General features: G+C 38.1%; 1 protein-coding gene across 3 annotated transcripts in view; it reads right to left on the reverse strand.

Annotated features, from left to right (window-relative positions):
• AUH (AU RNA binding methylglutaconyl-CoA hydratase) overlaps positions 1 to 27,937 on the reverse strand; it is a 198,811-nt gene that overhangs the window by 96,522 nt on the left and 74,352 nt on the right. For all 3 annotated transcript variants that reach the window (XM_069575601.1, XM_069575600.1, XM_069575602.1), the window contains exons 5-6: positions 13,387 to 13,479; positions 11,294 to 11,350 (exon numbers count right to left, since the gene is read on the reverse strand). In XM_069575601.1, coding sequence (XP_069431702.1) covers positions 11,294 to 11,350; positions 13,387 to 13,479 — 150 coding nt within the window. The remainder of the gene's footprint in view (positions 1 to 11,293; positions 11,351 to 13,386; positions 13,480 to 27,937) is intronic.

The following is a 27,937-nucleotide window of genomic DNA, read 5'->3' on the forward strand; positions in this document are numbered from 1 at the left end:
GAAATGGCAACCCACTCCAGTGTTCTTGCCTGTAGAATCCAGGAACAGTGGAGCCTGGTGGGCTGCCGTCTATAGGGTCGCACAGAGTTGGACAGGACTGAAGCGACTTAGCAGCAGCAGCAGAAGCGTAGCAGAAAAACATTTATGTCTTCTGTTTAGGCAAAGGTTTCTTAGATGCAACATTAAAATCATGAAAGAACAAAATGATAAATCAAATTTCATCAAAATTAAAACCTTCTGCTCTTTGAAAGAACTGCTAAGACAAAGACAGTCAAGTCAGATCAAAGGAAAACATTTGCAGAGCATAATTCTAAAAACGGGATTTACATCTGTAATACTCAATACTAGTAAGAACGCTCTGGAGAAGGCAATGGCACCCCACTCCAGGACTCCTGCCTGGAAAATTCCATGGATGGAGGAGCCAGGTAGGCTGCAGTCCATGGGGTTGCGAAGAGTCCGACACGACTGAGCGACTTCACTTTGACTTTTCACTTTCATGCATTGGAGAAGGAAATGGCAACCCGCTCCAGTGTTCTTGCCTGGAGAATCCCAGCGAAGGGGGAGTCTGGTGGGCTGTCGTCTATGGGGTCGCACAGAGTTGGACACGACTGAAGCGACTTAGCAGCAGCAGTAAGAACACTTATGAACAACTCGAAATTCAGTAATAAAACAACGCAGTTAAAAATGGGTGAAAAGTCTGAACAGACAGATCATCAAAGAAGAAATGCAAATGTTAAGTAGATGAAAAGATGTTCAGTATAATTAGACATTAGAGTAAGGGAAATTACAACCACAACAAGATACCATATGTCCTGGAGAAGTTCTGAACTCATACTAAGCACTGGTGAGCTTACCAGACATCAGTAATGATGCAAAAGAAACTGGAATTCTCATTACTGCTGGTGGGAAATCTAACAGACATCTAGTCCAACCAACTTGGAAGCCACTTTGGCAGATTAAAATGTAAACATACGTTTTATCATATAAAGTTATCCAGTCCTAAGCATTTACCCAAATTAACTGAAAGCATATATCCATACAAAGGCTTATATACAAATGTTCACAGCAGTTTAACTAGAAATAAACCAGGTGTCTACCCACATGTGACTAGATAATCAAACTGTGGTATATCCATACAATGTAATACCAAACAGCGATTAAAAAAAAAAATTAGGTACTGAAACTCATACATGAATGAATACCAAAAGAAATACACTGAGTAAAAGAAGCCAGGCAAAAAGATTACATAATATATGGTATGATTTATGTAAAATTCTAGAAAATGAAACATATCTGTGTGTGTGTGCGAGTGTCAAAAACATGCTAAAAATACATGCAGCTTACTGTGCATCAACTGTACCTTAATACAGCTGTTAAAGATACTTTAAAAAGAAGAAAAATTACAGCAAACCACCACTCAATAACAAAACAAATATCTGTCCTGACAATGTGCCAGGTAATATTATAAGCACACATACTATCCTTGCCAATTCTCACAATAGCCCCATGTGTAGACATTATTTTCATTTTACAAAAGAAGAAAGTGAAATATAAAGTGCAGAAATAACTTGCCTAAAAAAGACTGCTTAGTGAGGGAGGTAGAATTCAAGCCCTGAGACACTCAGCCCAGAGCTCCTCCCATGAACCAGGACTTCACCTACAGGTAGAGATGGCTGCTCATCAGCCATGCAATCAATCACAAATGCCACAGTTGAGTGAGTAAGAATGTTCAATTTGTATAAATACAAAGAATGCAATTTTACCAGCTCTCCAAACAAGCTTTCTTGTTATCATTAGACCAGAACAAGTATTTTTATAACATAAAATGCTCAGGGTCACATACTGAGGATAAGTCTGAATGGTTCACACCCTATTTTGCATGCTATAGGCATCAGAGAGTCAAAAACCAGTTACCAAAACCAGTGATTTATGAAAAGAAAATTCAACTTTATTGTCAAAATACGGGAGAAATGTACTACCATTCTTCCCAATTTACACATATAGTATTAATCTGCCTTTATGAATTTTTTACATATTTAATTGCTCAGCATCTGCTTTCTACACTCCTTCAAGTGATTCTTAAAACTTAGTTATTTAACTTGATACATAAACACTATAGAAAATCCAAATGCAAATAAGGCTATATTGATTATAGTTGGGAAAAGGAAAGTAAGATGCTGCTCAGTAAATGAATAATCTGATTTCTTAAAATACCAAGTTATTAGTTATTTAAAAAAAAAAGAAAGCAACAGACATAAATCTGAGGTCAGCCAAAATGGCTGATTAATTCAACCTCATTATTATATAATTTGAATATATAAAGCAATAAGGTGAATTTTAATAAAGAAAAGCATGCAGTAAAAGTAAACAAAATATTTATGATTAGTAAATCTCCAATTTGCTTCATGCAATCAGTCTTTGAAGTTAATTTCCTTCTGTCTCCTCCAGGAGCAGTAAAAGTAGCCCTCCCAATCCATGGATTCATCCAACCTTCTCCAACCAAGTATATTCAGGAAAAAAAAAAAAAAAATTACAGAAAGTTCCCAAAAGCAAACTGGCAACTATAATTGGCAACTACAGTTATCCCTTGGTATGCGAGGGGTATTGGTTCCAGAACCCCTCACGTATACAAAATCTGCTGATGATCTAGAGTCTTACATAAAATGGAGTAATACAATGAATACAATTGCCCCTCTATATCCATGGATGTCACATCCCTAGATTCAACCAGCTTCAGGTGGAAATTTCGATACACGGTTGAATCCATGGATACAAAACCCATGAATAAAGTGAAAGTGAAAGTGAAGTCGCTCAGTCATGTCCAACTCTTTGCAACCCCATGGACTGTGGCCTACCAGGCTCCTCCCTCCATGGGATTCTCCAGGCAAGAGTACTGGAGTGGGTTGCCATTTCCTTCTCCAGGGGATCTTCCCGACCCAGGGATCAAACCCTGGTCTCCTGCATTCCAGGCAGACACTTTAACCTTTGAGCCACCAGGGAAGTCCAATTGTATATTTACTGAAAAATATCTGCATATATAAGTGGATCCATGCAATTCAGGTCCATGTTATTCAAAGGCCAACTGTCTTTACCTAGCATTATATACAAACTGTATACACTGCATACAATTACACTGGATTTATAACTACCTACACAGCATTTATATTATACAGGTACTATAAGTAAGCTAGTGTTAGTGCTAGTCTAACACTAATGGAATACTCAGATGATTACCAGACCTGTAGTGTCAAACTGCAGGAATGAAAGAGACGGTCTCTGGCTTTACGTAGCTTCAAAGAATTGTATTGTTTTATATTTTACATTTAAATTTATGATTCTGAGTTCATTTTGTACACATTGTGGGATTTAGGTCGAAGTGTTTCTTTTCTTTTGCATATGGATGTCCAATTTTTTATCACCATACTTTCTCCACTGACTTGCTTATGTGAACTATCAATTATCATCCAGCCATATCTGCACAGGTCTATTTCTAGATTCTGTTGTGTTCCACAGATCAATGTGTCTCTTTCTCCCAAATCCACACTGGGTCTTCAGACCATAAATTCTCTTAGTTTTCCTTACTCTGAGAATATTCTCATTTCATCTTCATTCCTAAAGGACATTTTTCCTAGATTTCTAGGTTGACAGTTTTCTCCTTTTAGCACTATAGAAATCCACTTATTTCTGGACTCCACTGCTTCTGATGAAGAATCCAGTCGCTCAAGTCGTTGTTTCCCTATCAATAATGAGCAACTTTCCTTCAATTTTAAAGATGATGATGATCTGGCCTTTAGCTTTAAGCATTTGATTATGATGTGTCTGGTCCTGGACTTCTTTGGGCTTATCTGGCTTTGGTTCACTCACCTTTTTAAATCCTTAGTTTATGCCTTTCACCAAATTTGTGAAATCTTCAGCTATTTTTTCTTTAAAAATATTTTTCTGGACCCAACTCTTTCTCCTTTCCTTCTAAGACTCCTGTGACACAGATGTTAAACATTTCAGTACCATCCTCTAGGTCCCTGAGGTCCAGTTCATTTATTCAGGTTTTTTGGTTTTCTTCTCTGATACTGAGCAACTCCCACTGGTTAATCATGAAGTTTACTCACTTTCTTCTGTTATCTCTATTCTAAAACTTTCTATACTTCCATTTGTTCCTGTGGGTAAAGTCCAAAACTAAGGCCCAATATCATGTGCTGCCTAACCCTGAGGGAAACCAAGTGAACCACAAATGACCTGACCACACGGTCTCTTACCAATCCTGTTCCAAAGGATTATTAAGTCACCTAGACAAACCACCCTTCTCATCACGAAGACTAGGCAGTGTTCCTACTTATCCCTGGAGAGAGCGTTCCAGGTTCCTACCAGATTGTGAGACAACTCAAACAAAACAAATCACATCCTCCCAAAGGAACCAGGGGGCACACCACCTTCTCATCACTACAAAGCCTGCCTCCCACACTTCTCTTCGATGTTCCCGAGCACAACCTCCGTATGATCCTGTGTACCATGTGGTGGCCTCCCTTGGGCTGTGAGTACATCCAACTAAGAAACTGCTATCAATCACACTTGTCTAGTGTGTTTGGCCATCTCCAGCAACCTAGGAAAGGAATCTCTCCCTCACCAACAAGGTGAAGAGGAGGCAACTGAAACAGTTCACCCTTACTTCTTAAAGCAGTAACTGCTTTAAAATCTTAGATAATTCCAACACCTGTCTTTCTGGATGACATCTGTTTGATCATCGCTCATGTAAACTGAGACGTTCCGGTGTTCACATGCTGAGTAATTCTGGCCTGGACGTTTTTGTTTCAGCATTCAATCAACTTGGCTGTACTCGGGCTGCACATTCCAGCCAGCCTTCTGTGAACTGTGGTTTCAGCGTTAGTTATGTTTGCAAGGCCTTTGGCCAGTCTCAGATCTGGGCAGTGGCTCATCGCTTGGTTCAAATAGTGTCTAGTTTGCTGCTTAGCGTAAGACACACATGCGCAGCTGAGGAATGAGTCCAGGAGCCCACTAACACATCTGTGGGGTCCCATTCCTGAGTTCCTCACTCTTTACTATTTCCCTGGTACTTTCTGGGTCCTAGAGGGTGCCCCTTTTTTGGTCCTCCAGCCAGAACATTTGAACTACAGCAACAGGCTCCTAGTAGGAATGGGTTTCTGCCTCTAACGTGGCCCTATTCATTTCTATCCTTGGCAGAGCAACCAGGCAAATCTTTGAAGGCCTAAGATCACATTACATGCTGCGTGCTAAGTCACTCAGTTGTGTCCCATTCTTTGTGACCCCATCAACTGTAGCCCACCAGGCTCTTCCCATGGGATTCTCCAGGCAAGAACACTGGAGAGGGTTGACATTTCTTTCTCCAGGGAATCTTTCCAACCCAGGGACTGAACCTGCGTCTCCTGCTTTGGCAGGCAGACTCTTTACCACTGAGCCACCTGGGAAGCCCTAAGATCGCACTCTAACTCTGCTAATAACCTGTGTGGGTCTCTCTCACTCAGGGTAACAGCTACCTCTATGCTCTGACTTCTCTGATACTCGTCAGACAGCATCTCCGACCACTCTCCTCCTCCCATCTCTTATGGTTGCAGTGGTGGGGTGAATGTTCCAGGCATGCTCCCATCTTAGCCCTTTATCCTATATGCCCCTCTGTCTGAAATGCTCTTTTTTCCTATCTGTATGACAATTTCCTCAATTCCTATCGTCTTAACCCCAATGTTACCTTCTCAATAAGGCTTCCTCTGAACCCTATTTTAAAGTGCAAGCTCTCATCCCTCCTCAGATCCCTTCCCCTATTTCTTTTTCTATAGCATTTTATACTTCTGCCATAATTCACAACTTACTGTTTGCCATGTCTACTGCCTGTGTCCTGGAATGTCAGCTGCAAGGCACCAGTGATCTTTCCATGTTTGTTCACAGCTATATACCCAGTGTCTACACCAGATGGCTCAACAAATATTTGCGAATTGAGTGAATAAACATACCTGGAACCTAGTGTGTGAGCAAACGGAGCAGCAGTAGGAGAGAAGTTTTAGAGACGTGCTGGGGACCCACAATACAGGTCTTATAAACTGGGTTTATGACTGACAGGATCCACACTGTTTTCTCAAACTCACAATTCCATGTTTCAACTGCCTTATTCCTGTTTGAGTCCAACAACTTTGTAAGAGAGCAGTTATGATGCCTGTACACGTTTAATCTCTCCTACCAGATTTCAGATGGGCACTTCAAGGGAACACTGCTGAGTCATCTATATTTATACGTGTATCTGTATCTATCTGTTTCCTCTACAACAACTAACCATATGACTTACCAACCAATAACTTCTGAAACACCGTAAATAGACAGAAAAGAGTAAAGTGGTCATTGAAGAGATTTTAAAGTACAAAGAAATGAGACTGCACAGTGTATGAAGTGTGTTCATGAATGCACTAGACTTCAGAGAGTCAAACAAGCACTGGCCTTTAGAGGTCACTAGCAATCAGTCCACTGATCCAGCAGCGCTGTCCACTGCACATAACACTGGTAAATGTTTGATATCATACAAGCCTCTTAAGAAAAGCAGTCTTATTTTTGTTGTTATGCTTTTCTTCTTCCTCAAATAGTATGACCTTATTAATCAGATTTGGCACAGAAAGGTCCTATGCTATTTTTGAAAATCAAATTCACCCTCACAGGATCAAGATGAGTCACTGTTGAAGATATTCAAAAGAATAAGGTCAGATACTGATGTAAATTCTAAGATTTCAACAAAGGTTATAAACAAAACTTTCCAAAATGACTACTGTGTTCAGAACAACACACACACTGGATTTAAAAATCTGTCATTACTTCATAGACACACCTTAAAATAGAGTTCCTGGACACCATGCCAAGAGACGCCTTATTGCTAAACACAGCCTACAGTGGGACAGGCAGTGATATCTCAAACCCCTCATCCTGGGGAGGAGAAAGAGACAAAACTGGGGCCTCTTGCTCTGGTCCTGTGAAATCTGAATGCTCTCACTTCCTTCCTTCTTTTTGGTTTTTAACAGAAAATAAAATAAAAACTCATTTTTCTTTCTTCCTTTCTTTTTTTAATTTGGGAAGCAGTCAATACCAAGAATAATTAAAGATTCTTTTCCTGTAAACCTTCCAAGAGGAGGATACTGGAAGTGTACACACAGTTAAGTCACCACCTTAACCAAGTGATCAAAGTTACTGTCACCCAAAGTGGGACAATCTAACTCTTAAGTGCCAACACATTAGAAGAAAAGGAAATATAGAACATGGCCTACTTACTATTCTCTGCAAAAATTTTTTATCATAAACCTAAATATGAGGAAATAACTCAGTCAAATCCAAAATGTGTAAACTTCAAGAAGATAATTTGTCTGACTTTTTTTTTGAAAGATTACTGTTCTAAAAAACAAACAGAGATGGAAAACTTTTAAAAAACAAACAAAAGTGTAACCTGTGACCTTTAAATAAATCCTGAATTAGAAAAGCAAAACAAACCAAAAAAAACACTATAAACAACCTTTTTAACCTGGGATAATCTGAATATTAATATTAATTTTAATACTGTTAGGTGTTACAATAGGGTTGTGGTTAGAGTCCTTTCTTATTCTTATGAAAAGCACATTGAAATAGTTAAAGATTCACCTCTTAGTTTGAAATGGTTCAGCAAAAAAAAAAAAAGCGGGGGCGGTGGGGGGCGGGATATGCATATGAGAGAGAGACAAAGAGTGGAAGGGTCTCTCTCATGAGGAGAGACCTTGGTGAAAGGTATAAAGAGGTTCATTTCACTGCCTTTCATATTTCCTAAAGTTTGAATATTTCAAAAAAAAAAAAAAAAAGGCTAGAGAGAATGAAAGTCAACCACAGAGCAATGGAAATACTAGACATCTTGTCCACAGTGGTGTATATCCAAGCAAAAAGCAAAGAACAGTTTTCTTAGTTATAATAAAGTTTCCTGACATATACCCAAATCCTCTAGTAGAAGCTGTTAAACAGAGACAGGGAATAAAAGATACTGCCACTATTTTCTGTGCACATTTAACAGAAATTTTCTAAACTGTCAAATAACAGAATCCTAAGCCCCTGAACTTGTTTTATTGTGGTTTTATAAACATGTTTAAGGGCAGTATTGTTTGGGGAGCTATTTCCAAAAGATAATTTTATTTTATAGTACTGGAGCATTCTCCCAGTTAGAGAGAAGACAGGAAGTTTAGCTGCTTTCTTAAAGGTGAAAATACTGGAGAACAGATAGGGCTATTTAGTATATAAACATCCCAAATATAATTTAAAATATCATAGGAAGATTCCAGGGTAACAATATTAATGACTTTTAAACTTTACATCATTAAATTTTATTTTGTATTTTTTATATTTTATAATGTCTATATAAATATATATAAAACAAATAAAGGTACTGGTACACTCCATTTTTATCTGACAAACTACAGCTTGAAGAAGTTCAATTTGCGTTTAGTCTGTTTCTACCTTTCTTTACATCTTACTTTTTTTTAAACTATGTAATTTTAATAGTCAAGTAAAAACTGAAATTTAGAACACTAAACCTAAAACTTATAGTGATGGTCCACTCATTAGAAATAGTACTATCACTTTAAAACAATCATTTTATAATTTAACTTGTTGCATTATAAGAAAAATTATAAAATATACCATAAAAATAATCATGTTGTTATTCAGACTCAAGTTCAAGTAGAAACAAAAACCCAAAAGTAAATATCAGGTTTTGATCGTTTCTTAGTAAACCGTTATCATAAAAGGTTAGAAGTGATAATAATATGCAAACTAAGAGCATCAGGTTAACTCTTGCAGCTGATCAAACATACAGTAAATACGAATGGAGAGGTATAGTTTCACTTGGATTAACTTTCAAATACTGGCCAGTATGAAACCATGAACTTGCAACAACTTAGAAGAGCATTTTTCTCAGAGTTACAGACATAGATCTTCTAGACTGAATGGAATCCATACATTTTACCCAAAAATATTTATTCCATCCATAGGATTAAAAAGGAAAGAAAAGTCTTATTTTTTCCCCCCACAATACTCTTGCTGTATTTGAATTCTTTCTAGTTATCTTCTATCCATCTTCTATCCATAGCCACCGTTGTCTGAAACAGATGGAAGGCTGGGACCTCTGACACTGAAGACAGGCTCACTGATAAGGGTCAGGAGCACCTGGCTGCTCAATGAGCATCTACATCACGAAGCAAGTTCGGTACCACAAGGAAGGGAGAAAAAAATTCAGTGTAGCCTGCTACGTCTATTATAGTAATAAGCTCTTCATAACAGCAGCAATGTTCACAGTCCAAAAAAAAGGCAAGGGAACACCCCAGAGACCATTTTAGTCATAGAAAATCCACCAATTCAAAAACAATTTTAAGAAAAAATAACACAGGGGACTTCCCTCCAATGCAGGGGGCGCAGGTTCAATCCCTGGCTATGGAGCTAAGATCTCAGGTGACCTGTGGCCAAAAAACCAAAACATAAAACAGAAGCAACACTGTAACAAATTCAGCAGAGACATTTTTTAAAAATGTCCACATTAAAAAAATATATAATTAAAAGCAGAAGAAAAAATAAGCAGTATTTTCATAGAAGGATCATCTAAGAGAAAGGGAAGGAGAAAAATGAAAATGGAGAAAATATTTGTGGATTAAAAAAAATTTTATATGCATAAGACAGAAGAGGATTTTCTCCATAAAATTTTCAGAAATAACCTCTTTAGATATACTTTATAAAAATGCTTAAGCTATTCTGCTGTTATTAAAACAAACAAAAACAGACTTTACTTTGGGATACTTTAATAACCATAATACTAACACAACAGTGAAGCAAAAACTTCTGCATGCACCTCTTATTATCTAAATGTGAATATGTGGCTTTATACAAAATTAGACTTTCAGTAAGTTCAGTATTACATAATTACATGCACTATGAACTGGAAAGCTTTATTAAAGGAACAACTGACATATATTACTTCAGATTCACTTAGAAATAAAGGGAAGAAGAAAAAGACAGAAAACTATCCTTTATAAATATATGGAAAATGTTAAAATATTCCAAATTTTATAACAAATAAATTCAATAAAAATTTTTTAAATAACAGTATTTATGAGAATCCAAACTCAATCATATTACAAAACATAGGTTCTGATTAATGGATCCACTATTACAGAAGACCCCAAAAACTGAAGTACACTGGAAAGAAAAGGCTAGTTTCTGGACCTAATACGACACAGGCAGCTCCCAACAGAAGACAGAAGGAGCTAAAGCTTTATAAATCCTTTCGGCTTTTTCACGAGTCACGGTAAAAAAGACTAGCATGGTAAAACAGGTAGACAGTAAATGCTTTTACTTACAAGAATATCACTTTTTGCACATTACCAAAGTAGAAAACTTAGTGAATCATATACATTGATCTGGGTAGTCTTTAATTTCACTGAATTATGTTTTAATTTCTATCTACACACCCTAATCAAATAAATAGTCTTATAATAAGGTTAAACAGATAATTTTAACTCAGGTACAAAAGAAGTGTTCAAACACTGCTCTAAATTTTTAATTATTATTTCATTCATAAACTAGTAAGTTATCAAGGAGTACAGCCTCAGATGAAGCCTACTTTTTGAAAGAAAAGACTTCAACAGAATGGTAATGTCTCCAAATTCTCTGCAGCAGACAAAAGAACAAAAATTTCAGATTTACCTTGTGATGAAAGATTTCATTATCAATGCTGGAAAAGTACTTTATTAATCTGCCAAAAGCAGCAGCTCAACAATCTTTTTTGTAGTAACAGAGAAGAAATAACACCTCTTCAGATCCAAATTCAGCCTACCAAACAACACCAACCTTTGTCCAGCTGCACAGAAACACAAGCAAGCTGGCAAGAAGCCTGGGAACCTCTGCCCCCTCCTCCACTGGGGTCTGTGTGTTTAAGGCGCTAAGGACACACACATTTACATACTCACATTGAAGTTTCAAAATACAAGTGTAATCCTTCAAGAATCATGTGACGAGTGTAATAATTTTAAAGTTAAGAAATCATACAGAAAAGCACAGGACAAGCACAAAAAGAGGGCAAGACAGCAACAGGCAACGCATCTGCAATCTCCACACCTACAGAAACCAAAAAATGCCTTTTGAATAAGGACTCTGTTACAAGCAAACAAGACCGCATTAGTCTCTTTACCCAAAATGTTTGTTGCCTTTTCAACTAACACCTTTTTTCCTTATGCTCTGTTTCCAGGGACAGATCAAGATGGGCATGAACAATTCATACCTCCGCCAGGAATAATTGCCAACTTTGTCTCAACCAGGCCCATTTTTGCAGAGGAAGCTGAAAAGGAAAGAAGAAAATTAAGTAACATCCATATCATCAAATTCAAATATGATGACTTGAAAAAGTTAGTAAAATAAGCTAGAAATATTGTTTACTAATTAAATTTGTGTCATAAATCTTAAATCACTCCAGAAAGTATTCAGTTATGGAAATAAGTAAACATTCTAAATGATATATATTAAGAGATTCACACAACTTTTTCTGATAAAAATTGCTTGGCAGCAAATCAATTTTTGATGTAGAAAGACCAGGGGTGTTAATTATATAATTTGACCTGATACTGCCAAGTCATGTTTGAAGGCATAGATCTCATTCATTATTCAGGATCAGGAGGGAGACTGTGTCTGACAAGTAAGAATTCTTTAGCTGCCTGAACAGTCCTCTAGATCAAATAGCTTAATATATCATATCAGATATGGCAACTCTTCAAGACCAAATCTCTAGTTACTTTTGACAAATGGTTTTACTGTTCTGACAGCTGGATAGGGTTCCTCTTTCCATGTTTGTTTTCACAGCTACTTTAAAACATCTTAATTATTTCTTTATTTGCATATCCAAATGTGCTTAGACTAAGTCCTATCTCCTAATCCCCAGAACTTGCATTCTTTCAGAAATGGATTGCATATAACTTTTCAGTTTAAAACCCAAAGATCTGGCAAGAAAATAGAAATCTAAAATAAACTGAAAAGGGAAAGTACACAGAAATTAATAACTGCAAATTCCAAGAGCCAGTTACCATAAAATTATTAAAAACATAATTATCGTGATTCTACATTTAATAGGCAGCTCCATCAGAAGAGATAGTGGGAACCAGGGAAAGAATAGTGACAAATATTTGCTGCCTGCTGCCCTCAGTCCTTGGTCTGAGAGCCCCTCTTTCTCGCCCTGATGAGGGACAATGATACAGACAGCACTGTGATCATACAGAACGTAGGGTCGAGGATAGCAGGGGCAGCATGCAGTACCCTGGAAGAATAACAAGAGGTGAGAGCTGTGACTTGAGACTGCCTGGGTTCAAATCCCAGCTTGGTCACTGATTTGTGGTTTGTTTCTTCACCTGTCTCAGCCCTAGCTTCCTGAAGCACCAAAAGCGTATCTATCTCACAGGGCTATTAGGCAGATTAAGTGAGCCTAAGTATATGCCGAGTATTAGGTAAGCACCGGGTCAATACTCAGCACATGGTTAGCACTAATTGTTTCCTTTATTATTTTCATAATCACCTTATCCAGTTCTCAGAAAACTTTGCAGGAACAAAGTGAACCTCAAAGACATTAAGTCCTTATTACCGTAGCCCTAATAATAACGAAATGGCTGGACTAGGCACATGCCGGAGATGAAATCATTTAATCTTCACAACAGAAACCTTCATTTCCCCCACTGTAGAGGAGGAAAGTGATCTAAAAATGACAGAACCTAAGATCCAAATTCAGTTCCATCTGACCCAGTTCCTGTTCTCCTTTACTCCTGCTAAGACTGAAACAGATATTATAAAAGACTGTTTCCTTAACTGGGAATTTTAAATACTTCATTAAGCTCAACAGGTGACTTTTTTTACATGTTTTATTCAACAATATGTGGGAAAAAATATTTAGAATTATCTGAAGGTACAGAATCCACCTGCCAATGCAGGATATGCAGGAGACACAGGTTCTATTCCTGATTCAGGGATAGATCCAAGGGATCTTGGAAGGGGAAATGGCAGCCCTCTCCAGTATTCTTGCCTGGAAAATCCCACGGACAGAGGAGCTTGGCAGGCCACAGTCTAGTGGGTCACAAAGAGTTGGACACAACTGAGCACACACAATAACTACAAATCTCATTTTTTAAAAGTTATGTTTTTTATTTTTTAAATTATGAAAGTATAAAAACATCTACAGAAGACTTGGAAAATACAGAACAAAGTTACATATAGTTCCACTATATATGACAATTATTTTAAGTAGGTAAAATTAAGATTTTTAGTTGGAGTTTCAATACCAAATTCTCAAAAATTAATAGAAAAAAGGTAAGTTTTAATAGGACTAATTCTCACCTGCTACTCTTATATCACACGCTAAAGCCAGTTCAAGTCCACCCCCTAAAGCAAGTCCATCAATTGCTGCAATGGTTGGCACTGGAAGATTAGCTGAAACAGAAAGAAAGACTTCATGCTTCTCCAGTAAAGGTATTCTATGCAATTATTTTACATTTCTTAATGTCAATATAATTTTAAATGGAATATTATCTATAGAATTTTGTATTGCTTTTACTTTTAACTAAACATTTACATTTTAGAAAATGTAATGATCATATAGTGTTCTACCAGATAAAATATGCAGTAATATCTTTAAATCTTATCACACTATTGAAATACTTTCATAAAAACTTTCTGTTGAATTAACAGAATCACAGTTCTGACTTTGTAATCGTTGAACCTGAAGTCTTTTATGAGATGTTTGGTTCATATAAATTTCAAGTTGAAATGACTTAGGTATAATGGATAATTCATGACCCTTTTACAGGTTATCTTGGTTCTTAGAATGATAGAACCCCATTCAGAGAAGTAATATAATTACTCAAACAAGACAGAAGCAGTCTCAGTGGTTGCCAAGGCATCAACCCAGTAGTTCTACCATTTGGTAAGAATACAATGAACACAAATACACATACACACACGATGAATAATTCCTAGAAAATACCACATACTTCAGACGGAAGAGACACTCGAACCTGCCTGTAAGTATGACTGGGAAGGGATTAGCCAATCACAAACTCAAAATCAGACTTTCTTTAGTTCAGAAACAGATTACTATTTTACTGAAACTTTTATAAATTATGTTTTTTATAAATGGTTCAAAAACTGACTGGTTAATTATTATATAAAGCAGAATCCTTTCTATTAATCCTATTTTTGACTATGGGAATGTGAAGTTTAGGCTGAACAACTTTAACATATGAATAGAATGGGGATATTAAAAAGGTACCATCTCTTAATGTATTCTCACCACAAAAAAGAAATAATATTATGTGACATGATGGAAGTGTCAGCTAATGGTACAGAGGTAATCATATCACAATATGTAAATATATCAAATCAACACATTCACCTTAAACTTACACAAGTTACATGTCAATTATGTATCAATTTAAAGTAAATTTTAAAAAATGAATAAAAATAAAATATTAAAAAGATACCATCACTAGAAGTCTATCTTCCATAGGTATTCTGATATGTGAAATTCCTCAGACAGAGATGTTTATTCAAATGTGTTGAAGTGTACTGAGTTTTATTCATACGTGAAGAAATTTATCAAATTTATTCTAAGAGAAACAGTCTGAAAAGGCTGGGATAGAGCACACATAGATGCTGCCATCTGAGGCAAAAGCACTACTGGTTGAGCAGGAATGAATGAGTCTTTGCAACAGGGCATATTTCACTGTTTGTACCTGTCTGAGCGTTTTGGGGGGAGGTGGGAGCTTGAAAATACAGGGCAAATTCAAAGGTGCTCCAGACAACGTGCTTTACAGCACACCTGATGAAAAGATGAGCAGACAGCGATGTCAGTGTTTACAGTCAGGAAATGAATGCAACGAAAAAATAAAATTTTATTTTATCTGACAAAAAAGTAAAATTGACGATGTAATATAATGGCAAATTAATCTGAGTGGTTCCCACAATCACCTCAAGCCACTACAAGTAAAATGGAATTAGTGTTACACAGGCTCCAAACCCCCTTCCTTTCTACAAAGCTAGCTATAGAAATTATCCTATTTCTAGACTCCTTCAATCTGCTACCTCCCCAATGTCCCCAGTCTCAAGACTCTCTCAAAATCTTTCCTGAAGTAGGCCTCACTGTGGCCTTGGCTCATCTTCCTCTAAGATAAGCTTCTGGAGGGAAAAGAATAAACTTCCACTCACCTCCAACTCACAGTTCTAGTCCCACTCGTCTCAGAGAGACTGTTTTTGCTTCACTTCCCAGTGACACTGTGATACTGTCCCATAGCCAGTGGGCACTATCCAGTCCCTATTAAACTTACTGCCTCTGAAGATCAGAGACTTTAATCCTGGACACTCCTCCTTTTAGAATTCCTCTCTTCCTTTGCCTGCTGGGTCCCTGCTCTCATCTCTCCTGCCTTTCTTTCTGCCTCTGGTCATAGAACTCAGTCTTCTTCCCCTATCAATAGAAGCTCTTCCCAGGAGGTCTGTTTCCTTTCACCATCTATAATACCAATGATATCCAAATCACCACCTGAAATCCAAACTTCTCTCTAAACTGCATCTCTATAGTTACCTGCCTGTTGGATATCTCTACTTAGATCCTTCATCATGTTCAAATCAACTTCCTGTCAGTCCTTGGAGATTCTATTTCACTTAGCATCTCCATTCACCAAGCTACTCAAAACAGACACACAGAAGTCATCTCAAATGTCCTCTTTTCCAGGGATCTTACATCTAAATGTTTTCTAAGTCCCATCTAACAGCTCACAAATTGGCAAATCACCCTCCCTCTGCTACAGTTAGAGTTATGGGCCCCTCATTTCTTGCAAGCAGGAAGCCTCTAAGACTTCCTTCACCTTCACAGTAAAGGACTGAATTAGTCAATCTTAAAAGAAAATCAATCCTGAATATTCGTTGGAAGGACTGATGCTGAAGCTGAAGCTCCAATACTTTGGCCACCTAACTCAAAGAGCTGACTCATTGGAAAAGATCCTGATGCTGAGAAAGATTGAGTGCAGGAAGAGAAGAGGACAGAGAATGAGATGGTTGGATGGCATCGACTCAATGATGAGTCAGACATGAGTCTGATGCTCAGACACGAGTCTAAGCAAACTCCAGATGGTGAATGACAGGGAGGCCTAGCACACTGCAGTCCACGGGATCACAGAGTCGGACATGACTGAGCAACTGAACAACAATCCTCAACGTGTCCCTATCATACCTTCTGTATTTCTTGTAGGATAATTTTCTAAAATGCAAACACATTCATGAAACTCCTCTATTTAAAACAGTACAATGATTTATTCCACATTCAAGATAAAAACAGTGAAAAATTCAGCATGGCACAGGAAACGGCTGCCCACCTACCCAACCTCACCACATACTCATGTTCCAGGCCCAAACGACTTAAGGCACCTTCAGAATCATTTACATCCAAACCTGTGCACAAGCTGCCCCCTGCCTAGAATGCTAGCTAGCCCCTAATTATCCTTAGAGGTAATTATCTTTATGCTTCCTTGGTACTTTATACCTGGTTTTTCAACAGAGCATTCACACCACCTTATCGCCCATTCAGAAACAAAGATTTAACATCACATAAAGCTAATCAATAATATCCTTCTTACCACTCTGCAACAATCCTCAAGATTTTTCATTGCCTCTTCTATCTCCATTAATCCTGATATTGTCTCTATTTTTCTCTATTGTCCTATATTGTCTCTACTTTTATTAACTTCTTTCATTTTATACTTAAATGGAACAATATGAATATATGCAGCCCTATGAAAGTGAAAGTGAAGTCGCTCAGTCGTGTCTGACTCTTCGTGACCCCGTGGACTGTGGCCTACCAGGCTCTTCCGTCCATGGTATTCTCCAGACAAGAATACTGGAATGGGTTGCCATTTCTTTCTCCAGGGGATCTTCCCAACCCAAGGATCAAACCCAGGCCTCCCATATTGGAGGCAGAAGACGCTTTAACCTCTGAGCCACCAGGGAAGCCTGTACTTAAATGGAACAATATGAATATATGCAGCCCTATAGAGCTACAGAAAACAAAAAAAAACTGCAGAGTTCCTCAGCTGGAGAGAGCAATAGGAACAGGGGGAGTGTTTTCTCCTCACTGTGGAAAACGATGGTCAACAGTAATTGCCTTCAGGACTCACTAAATCTGCTGGAAGCTGACTCATCAGAAAATGAATTAACAGAAGTGAGTTTAAAGGGCTTTTAAAACATCAAACCTGGCTTCCCCTGTGACTTAGTGGTAAAGAATCTGCCCACTAATGCTGAAGATGCGGGTTCAATCCCTGGGTGGGAAGATCCCCTGGAGAAAGAAATGGCAACTTATTCCAGTATTCTTGCCTGGGAAATCCTAAGGACACAGGGGCCTGGTGGGCTATGTCCATGGGGTTGCAAGGAGTCGGATAGGACCTAAGAGACTAAAATACACACAAACATACAAACCAAACCCAGGCTTGAAATATGTGTACTACCAAGTTTCAGTTTCTGAAAATTTCAACTCATGGTAAATAGGGATTATTTCAAGTTCCTTAGATTTTTTTAAATGGGAGCAAACTGATGTGATGAATATAGCAAGAGGAATTTTTCTTCACATCAAACTGGGCACTGAAAATGTAGACTAAACATTAGTGTAAAAGGAATAAATTAACTGTAAATTACAAAAGAATTACTTGATAACCTCGTAATCCCTAAAGCATAATGGAGCGAATACAAGAAAAGGACAATTCTTGGTCATCTATAATATTCTTAACACTGAAACACAAAGACATGATTGTCTCAAAAAGAGCTGACAAGGCTTTGCTCTACATTTTTATTAGTTAATATTCTCAAACAAATATTACACTTAAAAATCACACTTAGCTAATAGAAAGTTAAGAAGTATCATTTTTTGGTAAGTATAAAATATCATTAAAAGAAGAAAAATAAAAATGAAAATGCAATTAATGAATATGCCCTTTCCCTTCACTGTGAGAAGTCTATAAACAAATTGTTTGTTTAGTTCAGTTGCTAAGTCTTGTCTGACTCTTTGCAACCCCATGAACTGCATGCAGCACACCAGGCTCCTCTTTCTTCCACTCTGTCAGAGTTTGCTCAAATTCATGTCCCCTGAGTCAATGATGCTATCTGACAATCTCATCCTTTGCCACCCCCTTCTCCTTTTGCCTTCAATCTTTCCCAGCACCAGCATCCTTTCTAATGAACCTGCTCTTCGCATCAGATGGCCAAAGTACTGGAGCTTTAGCTTCAGCATGAGTCCTTCCAAAGAATTTTCAGGGTTGACTTCCTTTAGGATTGACTGGTTTGATCTCTTTGCAGTTTCTTGAATATTGCATTTTAAGTCAGCTTTTTTACCCTCCTCTTTCACCTTTATCAGGAGGCTCTTTAGTTCCTCTTAACTTTGTCATTAGAGTGGTATCTTCTGCATATGTGAGGTTGTTATTTGTCCCAGCAATCTTGATTCCAGCTTGTGATTCATCCAGCCCTGCATTTTGCATGATTTATTCTGCACAGAAATTAGATAAACAGGGTAACAATATACAGGCTTCTTGTACTCCTTTCACAATTTTGAACCAGTCCATTGTTCCATGTAAGATTCTAACTGTTGCTTCTTGACCCACATATATGTTTTTCAGGAGACAGGTAAGGTGGTCTGGTACTCCCATCTCTTTAAAAGAGTTTTCCACAGTTTGTTGTGATCCATATAGTCAAAGATTTTCGTGTAGTTCATGAAGCAGAAGTAGATATTTTTCTGAAACTCCCTTGCTTTCTCCATGATGCAATGAGTACTGGCAATCTGACCTCTGGTTCTCTGTCTCTTCAAAACCCAGCTTGTACATCTGGGAGTTCTTGGTTCCCGAACTGCTGAAGCCTAGCTTGAAGGATTTTGAGAATAACCTTGTTAGCATGTGAAACGAGCACAGTTATAAACCAGTATGAACATTCGTTGGCACTGCCCTTTTTAGGGATTGGAATGAAAACTGACAAATACTACTTTATTAAAATAAAATGATGGGGGAAGGGATATGTTCAACAGACAGGTTTCAAGTTCCACAGGAGGTGAAGTATGAGGGTGCGGTTTATACAATGCAGTGGCAAGGAAAGAGAAAGAAATTAACAAATGGAAACTCGCTAACCTGAGAGATGAAAGCACTCACTGGAAGGAAGGGTTTAAAATGAATCAGCTCATGCTAAAGGCTTTCTTAATTCTGAAGTTAGAGAATGTAACACTTTTCTGTTATACACTTTAACTTTTTAGAAGTAATAAAAATTATTTTTAAATGTGAGAAGAATTTAAGATATTTACTCAGTTAAAAGTTTATAACATTACATGTTTAACATTACAACTTCTATAAAAATATAAAGTAAAAACGACAAGAAATGTGGAGTCCTTAACATAAAAAAAGAACACAGAAAACAAGAGTATTAATAAGTACCATCATGTCATTAAATAGGCAAACTACTTGGTACTTTTGAATATTAATATAAATTAGCATTCTGTACAGACTTCCCTGGCAGCCCAATGGTTAAGAATCCACCTTCCAATGTAGGGCACACAGGTTCAAGCCTTGGTTGGGGAACTAGGATCCCCAGCTGCTGTGGAGCAATCAAACATGCCCCACAACAAAAGATGCCGCAATGAAGATGCCGTGGGCCACAACTAAGACCCAACATAGCCCCAAATAAGTATTTTTTTTTTAAATTAGCATTCTATAAAGCTGACTATAAAATTTTTCCTACTAAAGAATTAAGCAGAACAATTTAATTAGTATTCAACGATCAATTAAATTTCAATCATCTTATAGTCCTGAAGTTTTACATAACCCTAAATTTTCCCTGAAGGATGTTTTTCTTGTAAACTTTTTTCAGGAAAACATGAGTCATCTCAAAGTAGATGCTAGTTTCATAGTTACCTAATATGCTTGTTTTTACACACAGTATTTATTCTACTTGGGAGCACTTAATAACCTTAGAGAAAACTCAATAAAATGCACATTTAAGAAGCAGATTATCAGTTTCAAAGCATTGAGAAATATCAAATCGGCAGTTGCAGAATGCGACTGAGTGAAACGGGAACTGCCATGAGCAGTGTCTATTCCCAAAAGCAATAGGAAGAAATGATGACTCAATGTGTTATGCAACCAACAGGATCAGATTCTATTTTGAGTTTAGTACCAGGAAATGAGCCAGGTATGACAAAGAAGATAATAATCGTTTGAATGTTCCTAAAAATATAATTAAAGCAAACGATCAGAGTTTTGCTATTTTAAGAGAAAATAAATGAGCTGCAAGTGGAGGTCCTGTCTATCTGAGTCTGCAGGACATCTTCTGTGAGTATAACTAGAATCAGAGGCCATGAATGTAGGGGGAAAGGCAAGTGAGGGTCTCCTTTCAGCTCTGAGATAAATATAATACACAATGTAGGTTTTCAGATGTTTCTAGAAAAAAATAAACAATGTGATTATTAAGGGAATATGCTAATGTAAGTTATGAGTCTTAAATTTGGTTTTGCTTGAAGAACAGTGTTCTCACAGAAAATTAACTATTTCCAAAAAAAATGCCCATATAATAATACCAGAAGTCTGACTTTATTGAAATCATTCAAGGAGAAGAGAGAAAAATATCTGACCCAAACAGACAGATTTTTCTAACAGAAAAACGTATAAGAACAGGAGATTTTTCAGTCACATGAAGAAATGCTAATCAGAATTTGAAAACTTTCAAAATTAAATTATTTCCTTACAAAATTTTAAGAGCAGAAAAAAGATGTTTGTTAAATAGATGAATTTTGTGATCTATCCTTTTAACATAATTACCTGTATTTCAATGCAAATTCAGCCCTGTATTTACAAAGCCAAATTAAAGCTTTTGCAATTTTACTTAATCGGGGAAAAAAAAGGCAAAGGAAACTAGAAATGACTGGCATTTTAAAGTATTCGTCTGGAAGAGCATTTAGAAAAATATTATCCACATCACATAAGATTTTACTATTTAAAATTCTGGTGGAAACCTATTTTAAATATTTCTTTATCATTAGATAGAAATTCCTTCAGGTCTCAACGTTAAGAGAACTGGGCCTGCACCCTCAGTTTTTACTTCAAAGGGAACTGTAAAAATGTTTTCTAGCTCTTCATGAAGTACCTTCCAATTAGACAAAGACTGGCCATAAGTAGCTAAACACCTCTGCTCTCCAACTGTGCATTCTACTGATATATGGCTAATCTGCACAATGGAGGGCCCAGTAGTGAGGCAGCCACATCATGGAGCTGGAGCAGGGGGGTGTTAAGTTCAGGAATAAGGGCAGTTATTAGATTGAGATCATCATATGTTTGTGCATCCATGCTGACCTGCTGATACCTAGTAATAGTTAACTGCTTTCAACCTACATACCCCACACCCGAAGTGAGCAGTGGGGACTTGTAATAATGACTAATCTTTTAGAAATCTGAAAAATTCTTTAGAATAAAATGTCTCAAAGAGAGCTGTAAAGTTGTATTTTTTCCCCCTTTGAAAAGAGAAAAAGACCTAAATTTTGTTCAAGATTTTGGAGTTTTTAAAAAGAGGCTTTCTAAGAAGCTAGGAACAGTAAAGTAAGGAATTTAGTGACTCAAAATATAAATCTTCTTTCTGATCTCTACTTTAATAGAACAGCTTTCAAATGAATCTAGTACATTTTGGTTTCTTATAGATTCTCTTTCATTAAAAAAAAGCAGAGCACAGAAGTCATCGTTTAGACCACAAAGATACTCTAGTTGTGGAAAATGAAAGTACAATGGGGCAAAAGGGGAAAGCAGCATCAAACAAGTAGGGTATATTCTAATCTGTACTATTACTGATACTGCTGTAATGACCGATTTCAAGATATACATGGCTATTAAAAACCAGCTCACAAAATTCCTGAAACTTTAACAATCCCTGAGTCCATACTATAACAGAGCACAGTGAGCGGTAACCTTTAGCCATTGGTGTGCCTAACTCCACATTCTGTTACCAGGGAAGGGGTCCTGTTCAGCTATTGGTCAGCACATCAGTGAGCCCCACCAAAAGTAACCAATTATCAATGAGCAACCATTAGTACTGCTCAGCTACCGGCTGGCATCACAGTGGGCCCCACCCATGGGCAACCAATTGCCAATGAGTGACTATTTGTGGTCCTGCTCAGCCATTGGACAGCGCAGTAGTGGGCCCTGCCCACAAGCAACCAACTGTTAAGGAGAGACAGTGAGTGGAATTCAGCCAAGGGTCAGTTGCATGGTAGTCATAAGGTAAAGCAGAGAAGGCAATGGCACCCCACTCCAGTACTCTTGCCTGGAAAATCCCATGGGTGGAGGAGCCTGGTGGGCTGCAATCCATGGGGTCGCTAAGAGTCCGACACGACTGAGTGACTTCACTTTGACTCTTCACTTTCATGCACTGGAGAAGGAAATGGCAACCCACTCCAGTGTTCTTGCCTGGAGAATCCCAGGGACAGAGGAGCCTGGTGGGCTGCCGTCTATGGGGTCGCACAGAGTCGGACATGACTGAAGCGACTTAGCAGCAGCAGCATAAGGTAAAGAGTGAGGAAATGTTGCAAGTCTGTGTGGCCAATGCACAGTGACACCCATCAGTACTAAAACATTTGAGTTTGGAAGAGAGAAAGGTTTATTACAGATTCACACAAAGAGATGGGTGGCTCATGGAGGGCCCTGGGCACTCCAGCTTACCCGCAGGCTGAAGGCTGGGTGAGCTGGAGGGCCTCCAGGAGAAGGCCTGAATCTGCCTCTTACCTCACTCTCCACCTGATGACTACCACACCACCAACCAACCCTTGGCTCAATCTTTTCCCTAACAGTCGCTCACTGAAAGTTGGTTGCTTGTGGGTAGAGTCCACTGAGGCACCGACCAAAGGCCGAGCAAGACCTGTTGCCTAGGAACAGGATGTGGAGTAATGGGGTAATGAGGCACAGCAATGGCTACCTGCTAAGGCCTGTGCTCATCCTGCCCTATTACAGAAAGAGGGGGACCCCACCCTTCTCCCAGAGGCCCTCCAGCTCACTTGACCTTGGGCCAGCAGGTGATCTGGTGGGCCCAGACAACAAGCTGGGGTATGTGTCCTGCAAGGGCATCAGATTCCTTACCAAGACCACCCAATAGCGTTGGCCCGGGCCTTGAGAGAACAATGAACCTCTCCCCCATTCCTGTCTCTGCAATCTAATAGGAGTGGCAGACTATCTGAGTTGCAGTCTGTGGGACCTGGCCCCCACCTCGTATGGACAGTCTGAGGGCCAGTTGGGTTGGACACCTGGCTCCTTCAGGGATGACAGCTGGGCAGAGTTGGGGACTTTGCCCTTTCTTGTCAGAACAGAGAGTAACATTCATTTTACAGGAATATAGTTACCTGGCCATGACCTGACTTCAAGAACAAAGGCTTTGACTCCAAGTAGTATGCAACAAGTAACCATGCCCCTCCCCCACCTTTCCTATTTAAAACAGCTTTGCAGAAAGCTTTCAGTAACTTTGGGGTTCTTAGGGCATAAGCTATGCATGGCCCTGTAATAAACCTTTCCCTGTTCCAAACTCCAATGTTCTAGTATTGTTTGACCTCACTGTGCATCAGGCATATGGACTTGCATTTTGGGTAACAATATGAACAGGTGCCAGCATACGTGTATAGGAAACAGTCCCAAGAATATAATGCTTGGGACTTCCCTGGTGGTCCAATGGTTCAGAATCTAACTTGCAATGCAAGGGATGCAAGTTCAAATCCTGGTTGGGGAACTAAGATCCCACATGCTGCAACTACTGGGCCCATGTGCTCCAAAGCCATGGAGCACCCAGAGAGCTTGGGTGCTACAACTAGAGAAGCCTGCCAGCTCTGGGCTGGAGCCGGCGTGCCACAACTAATGAGCCTGTGAGCCACAACTGGAGAGTCAGTGAGCCAGAGGAAAAGATCCCATGCGACACAATGAAGATCCTGCATGCCACGATACAATGAAGATCTTCAAAACAAAGACCCAATGCAGCCAAATAAATAAATGATTTTTAGAAATCAATTGTATTTAAAAAAAAAAAGGGAGATATTACCATGCTGAATCCTCCTCCACCATCATCCATTAACATCCACCAGACAAGCCATTTCTTCCCATGGGAAAAACAGCTCCAGGAAATCCTTCTCCACAGAAAATGAATTATGTGAGGAGAACATTAGGATGAGGACCAAGAAGAACACTGGTGGCCTATGTGCAAATCTGGTCCATAAACCAATTTTGTTTGACATCCAACGGGTATCTTCTCAATAAAAACCTTCAAACTGGAGTGGGTGCATGCTAAGTTGCTTCAGTTGTGTCCAATTCTTTGCAATCCTAAGGAGCAAAGCCTGTCAGGCTCCTCTGCCCATGTGGATTCTCCGGGTAGGAATACCAGAGTGGACTGCTATGCCGTCCCTCTACAGGATCTTTCCGTCACAGGGATCGAACCTGCACCTCTTATTTCTCCTGCCTTGGCAAGTGGGTTCTTTACCACCAGCACTACTGGGGAAGCCCTCAAACTGGAGATACTTTCTAAAAATCTGGAATTCTGGCTTCTCTTGAAAATAAGAAAAAGGAGTATCAGCAAAAATGCAGAAAATTGTTCAAGAAATCACACAAGAAATATTTGCAGAACTCAAGCTCTATGAAGCTACTAAAAACATTGATCTAATTTGACAAATATAGAGAATATAATGAAGCATAATAATAACAATCTACCGTAAAACCACCAAACCAAGAAACAGGACCTAATAACCTATCCCCCATTCTTTCACCTGCCTTCTTAAACCCAAAGGTAATCACCACAGTCTGTTTACCATTTTAGTATTTTTCCCTGTATACATATGTGTATGTGATTTCATTACATTCATACACATCTCTAAACCATATGTTCTTCTGCATCTTTCAGTTTTATAAAAAATTATGTTGTTTTAATTCAATATTTTAAAGACTTCTGTTTCATATTTAAGTTTATTTGTTTGCAATACTGTCCACATGCAACTGTACAAATATACCAAAACATCTATCCACCTATTGAAATTTGGTTGTTTTCAGCTTGTTATTATGAACAATATCACTACTATAGTCTTTTTCTTATAAGTCTCCCCAGAATACACATGTCCAAAATGCCTACAGATAAGCATAGTTTCAGACTCCAAGTAGCAACTCATTCATTTAAAAAGCCAAAATCAGAAGTCTTAAAAATGAAATAGGATAGTATCAAATGCAATGCACAAAGAAAGGTAATTATTTCATGATACTCTGATACTCATCCACCTCTATGTGTTTAATGGACCAAATTGTAAATATATTTGTTACTACAAGTCTAGTAAAAACAGTCTTAAAGATACCCTTCTAGGTAAATACCCCATAAAAATGTGAACTATTCAGTCTTTTGAGATGTGGATGCCCAACTCTAAGACAACAACAAACTTTTCTTAACTATTATACCAATTTATACTCTCATTGGAAGTGTATAAAACTTTGCAGTAAGTTCCCTGCTATCTTTGGCAATGTCAGGATAAGAATTTTGGCCAACCTGGTAAACATAAAACAGCATGCTACTGTGGTATTAATTTGCATTTCTGTGACTACATATGAGATTGATCATCTTTCCATATGCTTACTCCCCATTTCTCTTTCCTCTTGTATAGAAAAATTTCTGTCTGATTTCCCAGCTGCATATATGTATGCATGCATTGACCCACGTGTACATGTATATATATACACAAAAATCCTTTGGCAGTGTTTCAAGTCTTCTCTCCCAGTTTGTGTTTTATCTTTCTACTTTCTTTACAACATCTTTTAATGAACAGATGTTCTTAAGTTTAATTTCATAGGACTTATCAACCTTTCCTTTTGCTTTGTATTCTATGTTTAAGAAATTTTTAATTCTGTCAAGATCATGCAAGTTTGTTTTACTTCATAAATGCAGTGAAGTCTGCCATCTTCCAGTGACCTCAATGACCTCTCGATTTTGGGTCCTATATTCCACTCCACTGGTCAATCGTCTATCCCAAATCCAATAACATTATATTATTAATTTTTAATTTTTAAAATAGGTCTTCAGTACTAATAACGTAAGGACCTTCATTTTCTCCTTCTTTAAAAATACTGGCTCTTTTGAGGCCTCTCTATGCTCATCAAGTTCCTCATAATAGTAATGTGTTTTTAAGTTAAATCTGTACATCAGATCATTTGTGAGAATCATTTCTTAGATACTGAATCCTCCTATTCAAGAAGATAGTACGTCGGTATTTAATTTTCTAAATGCCTTTCCAAAAAGTTTCATAATTTTTCCATACAGCTTGAATATATTTTTAGATTCATTTTTTTTCCTACTGTCAATAATATCTTTTTTTGACATATGTTTTGTCTGACTTCTATCGTTTGGACTCTAAAGGCGGCCAAGCCCAGAAGAGTTGATGCTTTTGAAAAGTGGTGCTGGAAAAGACTCTTCAGAGTCCATTGGACTGCAAGAAGATCAAACAAGTCAATCCCAAAAGAAATCAACCCTGAATATTCACTGGAAGGACTGCTGCTGAAGCTGAAACTCCAATACTTTGAGCGCCTGATGCAAAGAGCTGACTCACTGAAAAAGACCCTGAGGCTGCGAAAGACTGAAGGTAAAAAGTGAAGGGGGTGGCAGAGGATGAGATGGTTAGATAGCATCACCAACTCAATGGACATGAATCTGAGCAAACTCCAGGAGACAGAGGACAGAGGAGCCTGGCGTTCTGCAGTAAGAGTTAGACACGACTTATGACTGAGGAACATCCTTTGTCTGTTCATGGTAGGAAGAAAGACAATTGATTATTTTTTTATATGAATCCTATATTCAGCTATCTTGAAAAGTCTATTATTTCTAATAATTTGTAGATTCGTTCAGTTCAATGGAGACAATAACCACTTGAGAAAGTGTTACATTTCTTTTTTTTCAGTCATTATTTCTATTTCCTGCTTTTACATATCAGGAAAAGAAAATGTCAAGATTTTCAGAACAACGCTGAAGAGAGGTGACTGGAGGCCTCTTGTTGTTTTCCTGATTTTAGGAGATCACTTTTACATTTTACTAACAATTGTCAGTCTAAGAAAGCTTCCTTCTAATTCCAGTTTGCCTTCAGCTTTACCTAAGATAGATTTGACATCTAATTCTTTTTATCAACCTGTTGAGAAAAACATGATTTTAATGTGCTGTGTCTGTCTGATTTTGGTATCAGGGTGATACTGGCTTCACAGAAGGAGTTTGGAAGCGTTTCTTCCTTCGCAAATATTTTGGAATAGTTCACAAAGGACAGGTGTTAGCACTTTTCTAAATGTTTGGTAGAATTCACCTGTGACGTCATCTAGCCCTGGAGTAATCTGTTGGGAGTAATTTTATTATGGATTTAATTTCATTACTGGTAACTAATCTGCTGATAGTTTCTACTTCTTCCTGGTTCAATGTTGGGAGATAGGACATTTGTAGGAATTTTTCCATCTCTTTAAGGTTGTCCATTTTATTGGTGAGTAATGATCTTTTGTGTTTTCTGTGGTCTCAGTTATAACTTCTCATTTCTGATTGTACTGATTTGTCCCCTCTCTTGTTTCTCTATATGAGTTTGGCTAAAGGTTTATCAATCTTTTTTTTTCCCTTTTCAAAGAATCAGCTTTTTAGATTTCTTTAATCTTTTCTTTTTCTAGGTAATGAGAGGGTAACAGGCAGGAAGGCTGGGGTCTCCAAACAGAGGAAACAGGCTGCAAGGGTCAGTCATTTTTTGTCTCTCTCTTAAGCAGCAGGAGGAAACAAATTACAAGTGTTTTTTTCCCATTTGTGTTGCCATGATGACACCTGGTTCCACCAGAACTTAACTTTTCTCAAACCT

The sequence above is a fragment of the Ovis canadensis genome, chromosome 2 (genome assembly GCF_042477335.2).
Source record: "Ovis canadensis isolate MfBH-ARS-UI-01 breed Bighorn chromosome 2, ARS-UI_OviCan_v2, whole genome shotgun sequence".
NCBI lineage: Eukaryota > Metazoa > Chordata > Mammalia > Artiodactyla > Bovidae > Ovis > Ovis canadensis.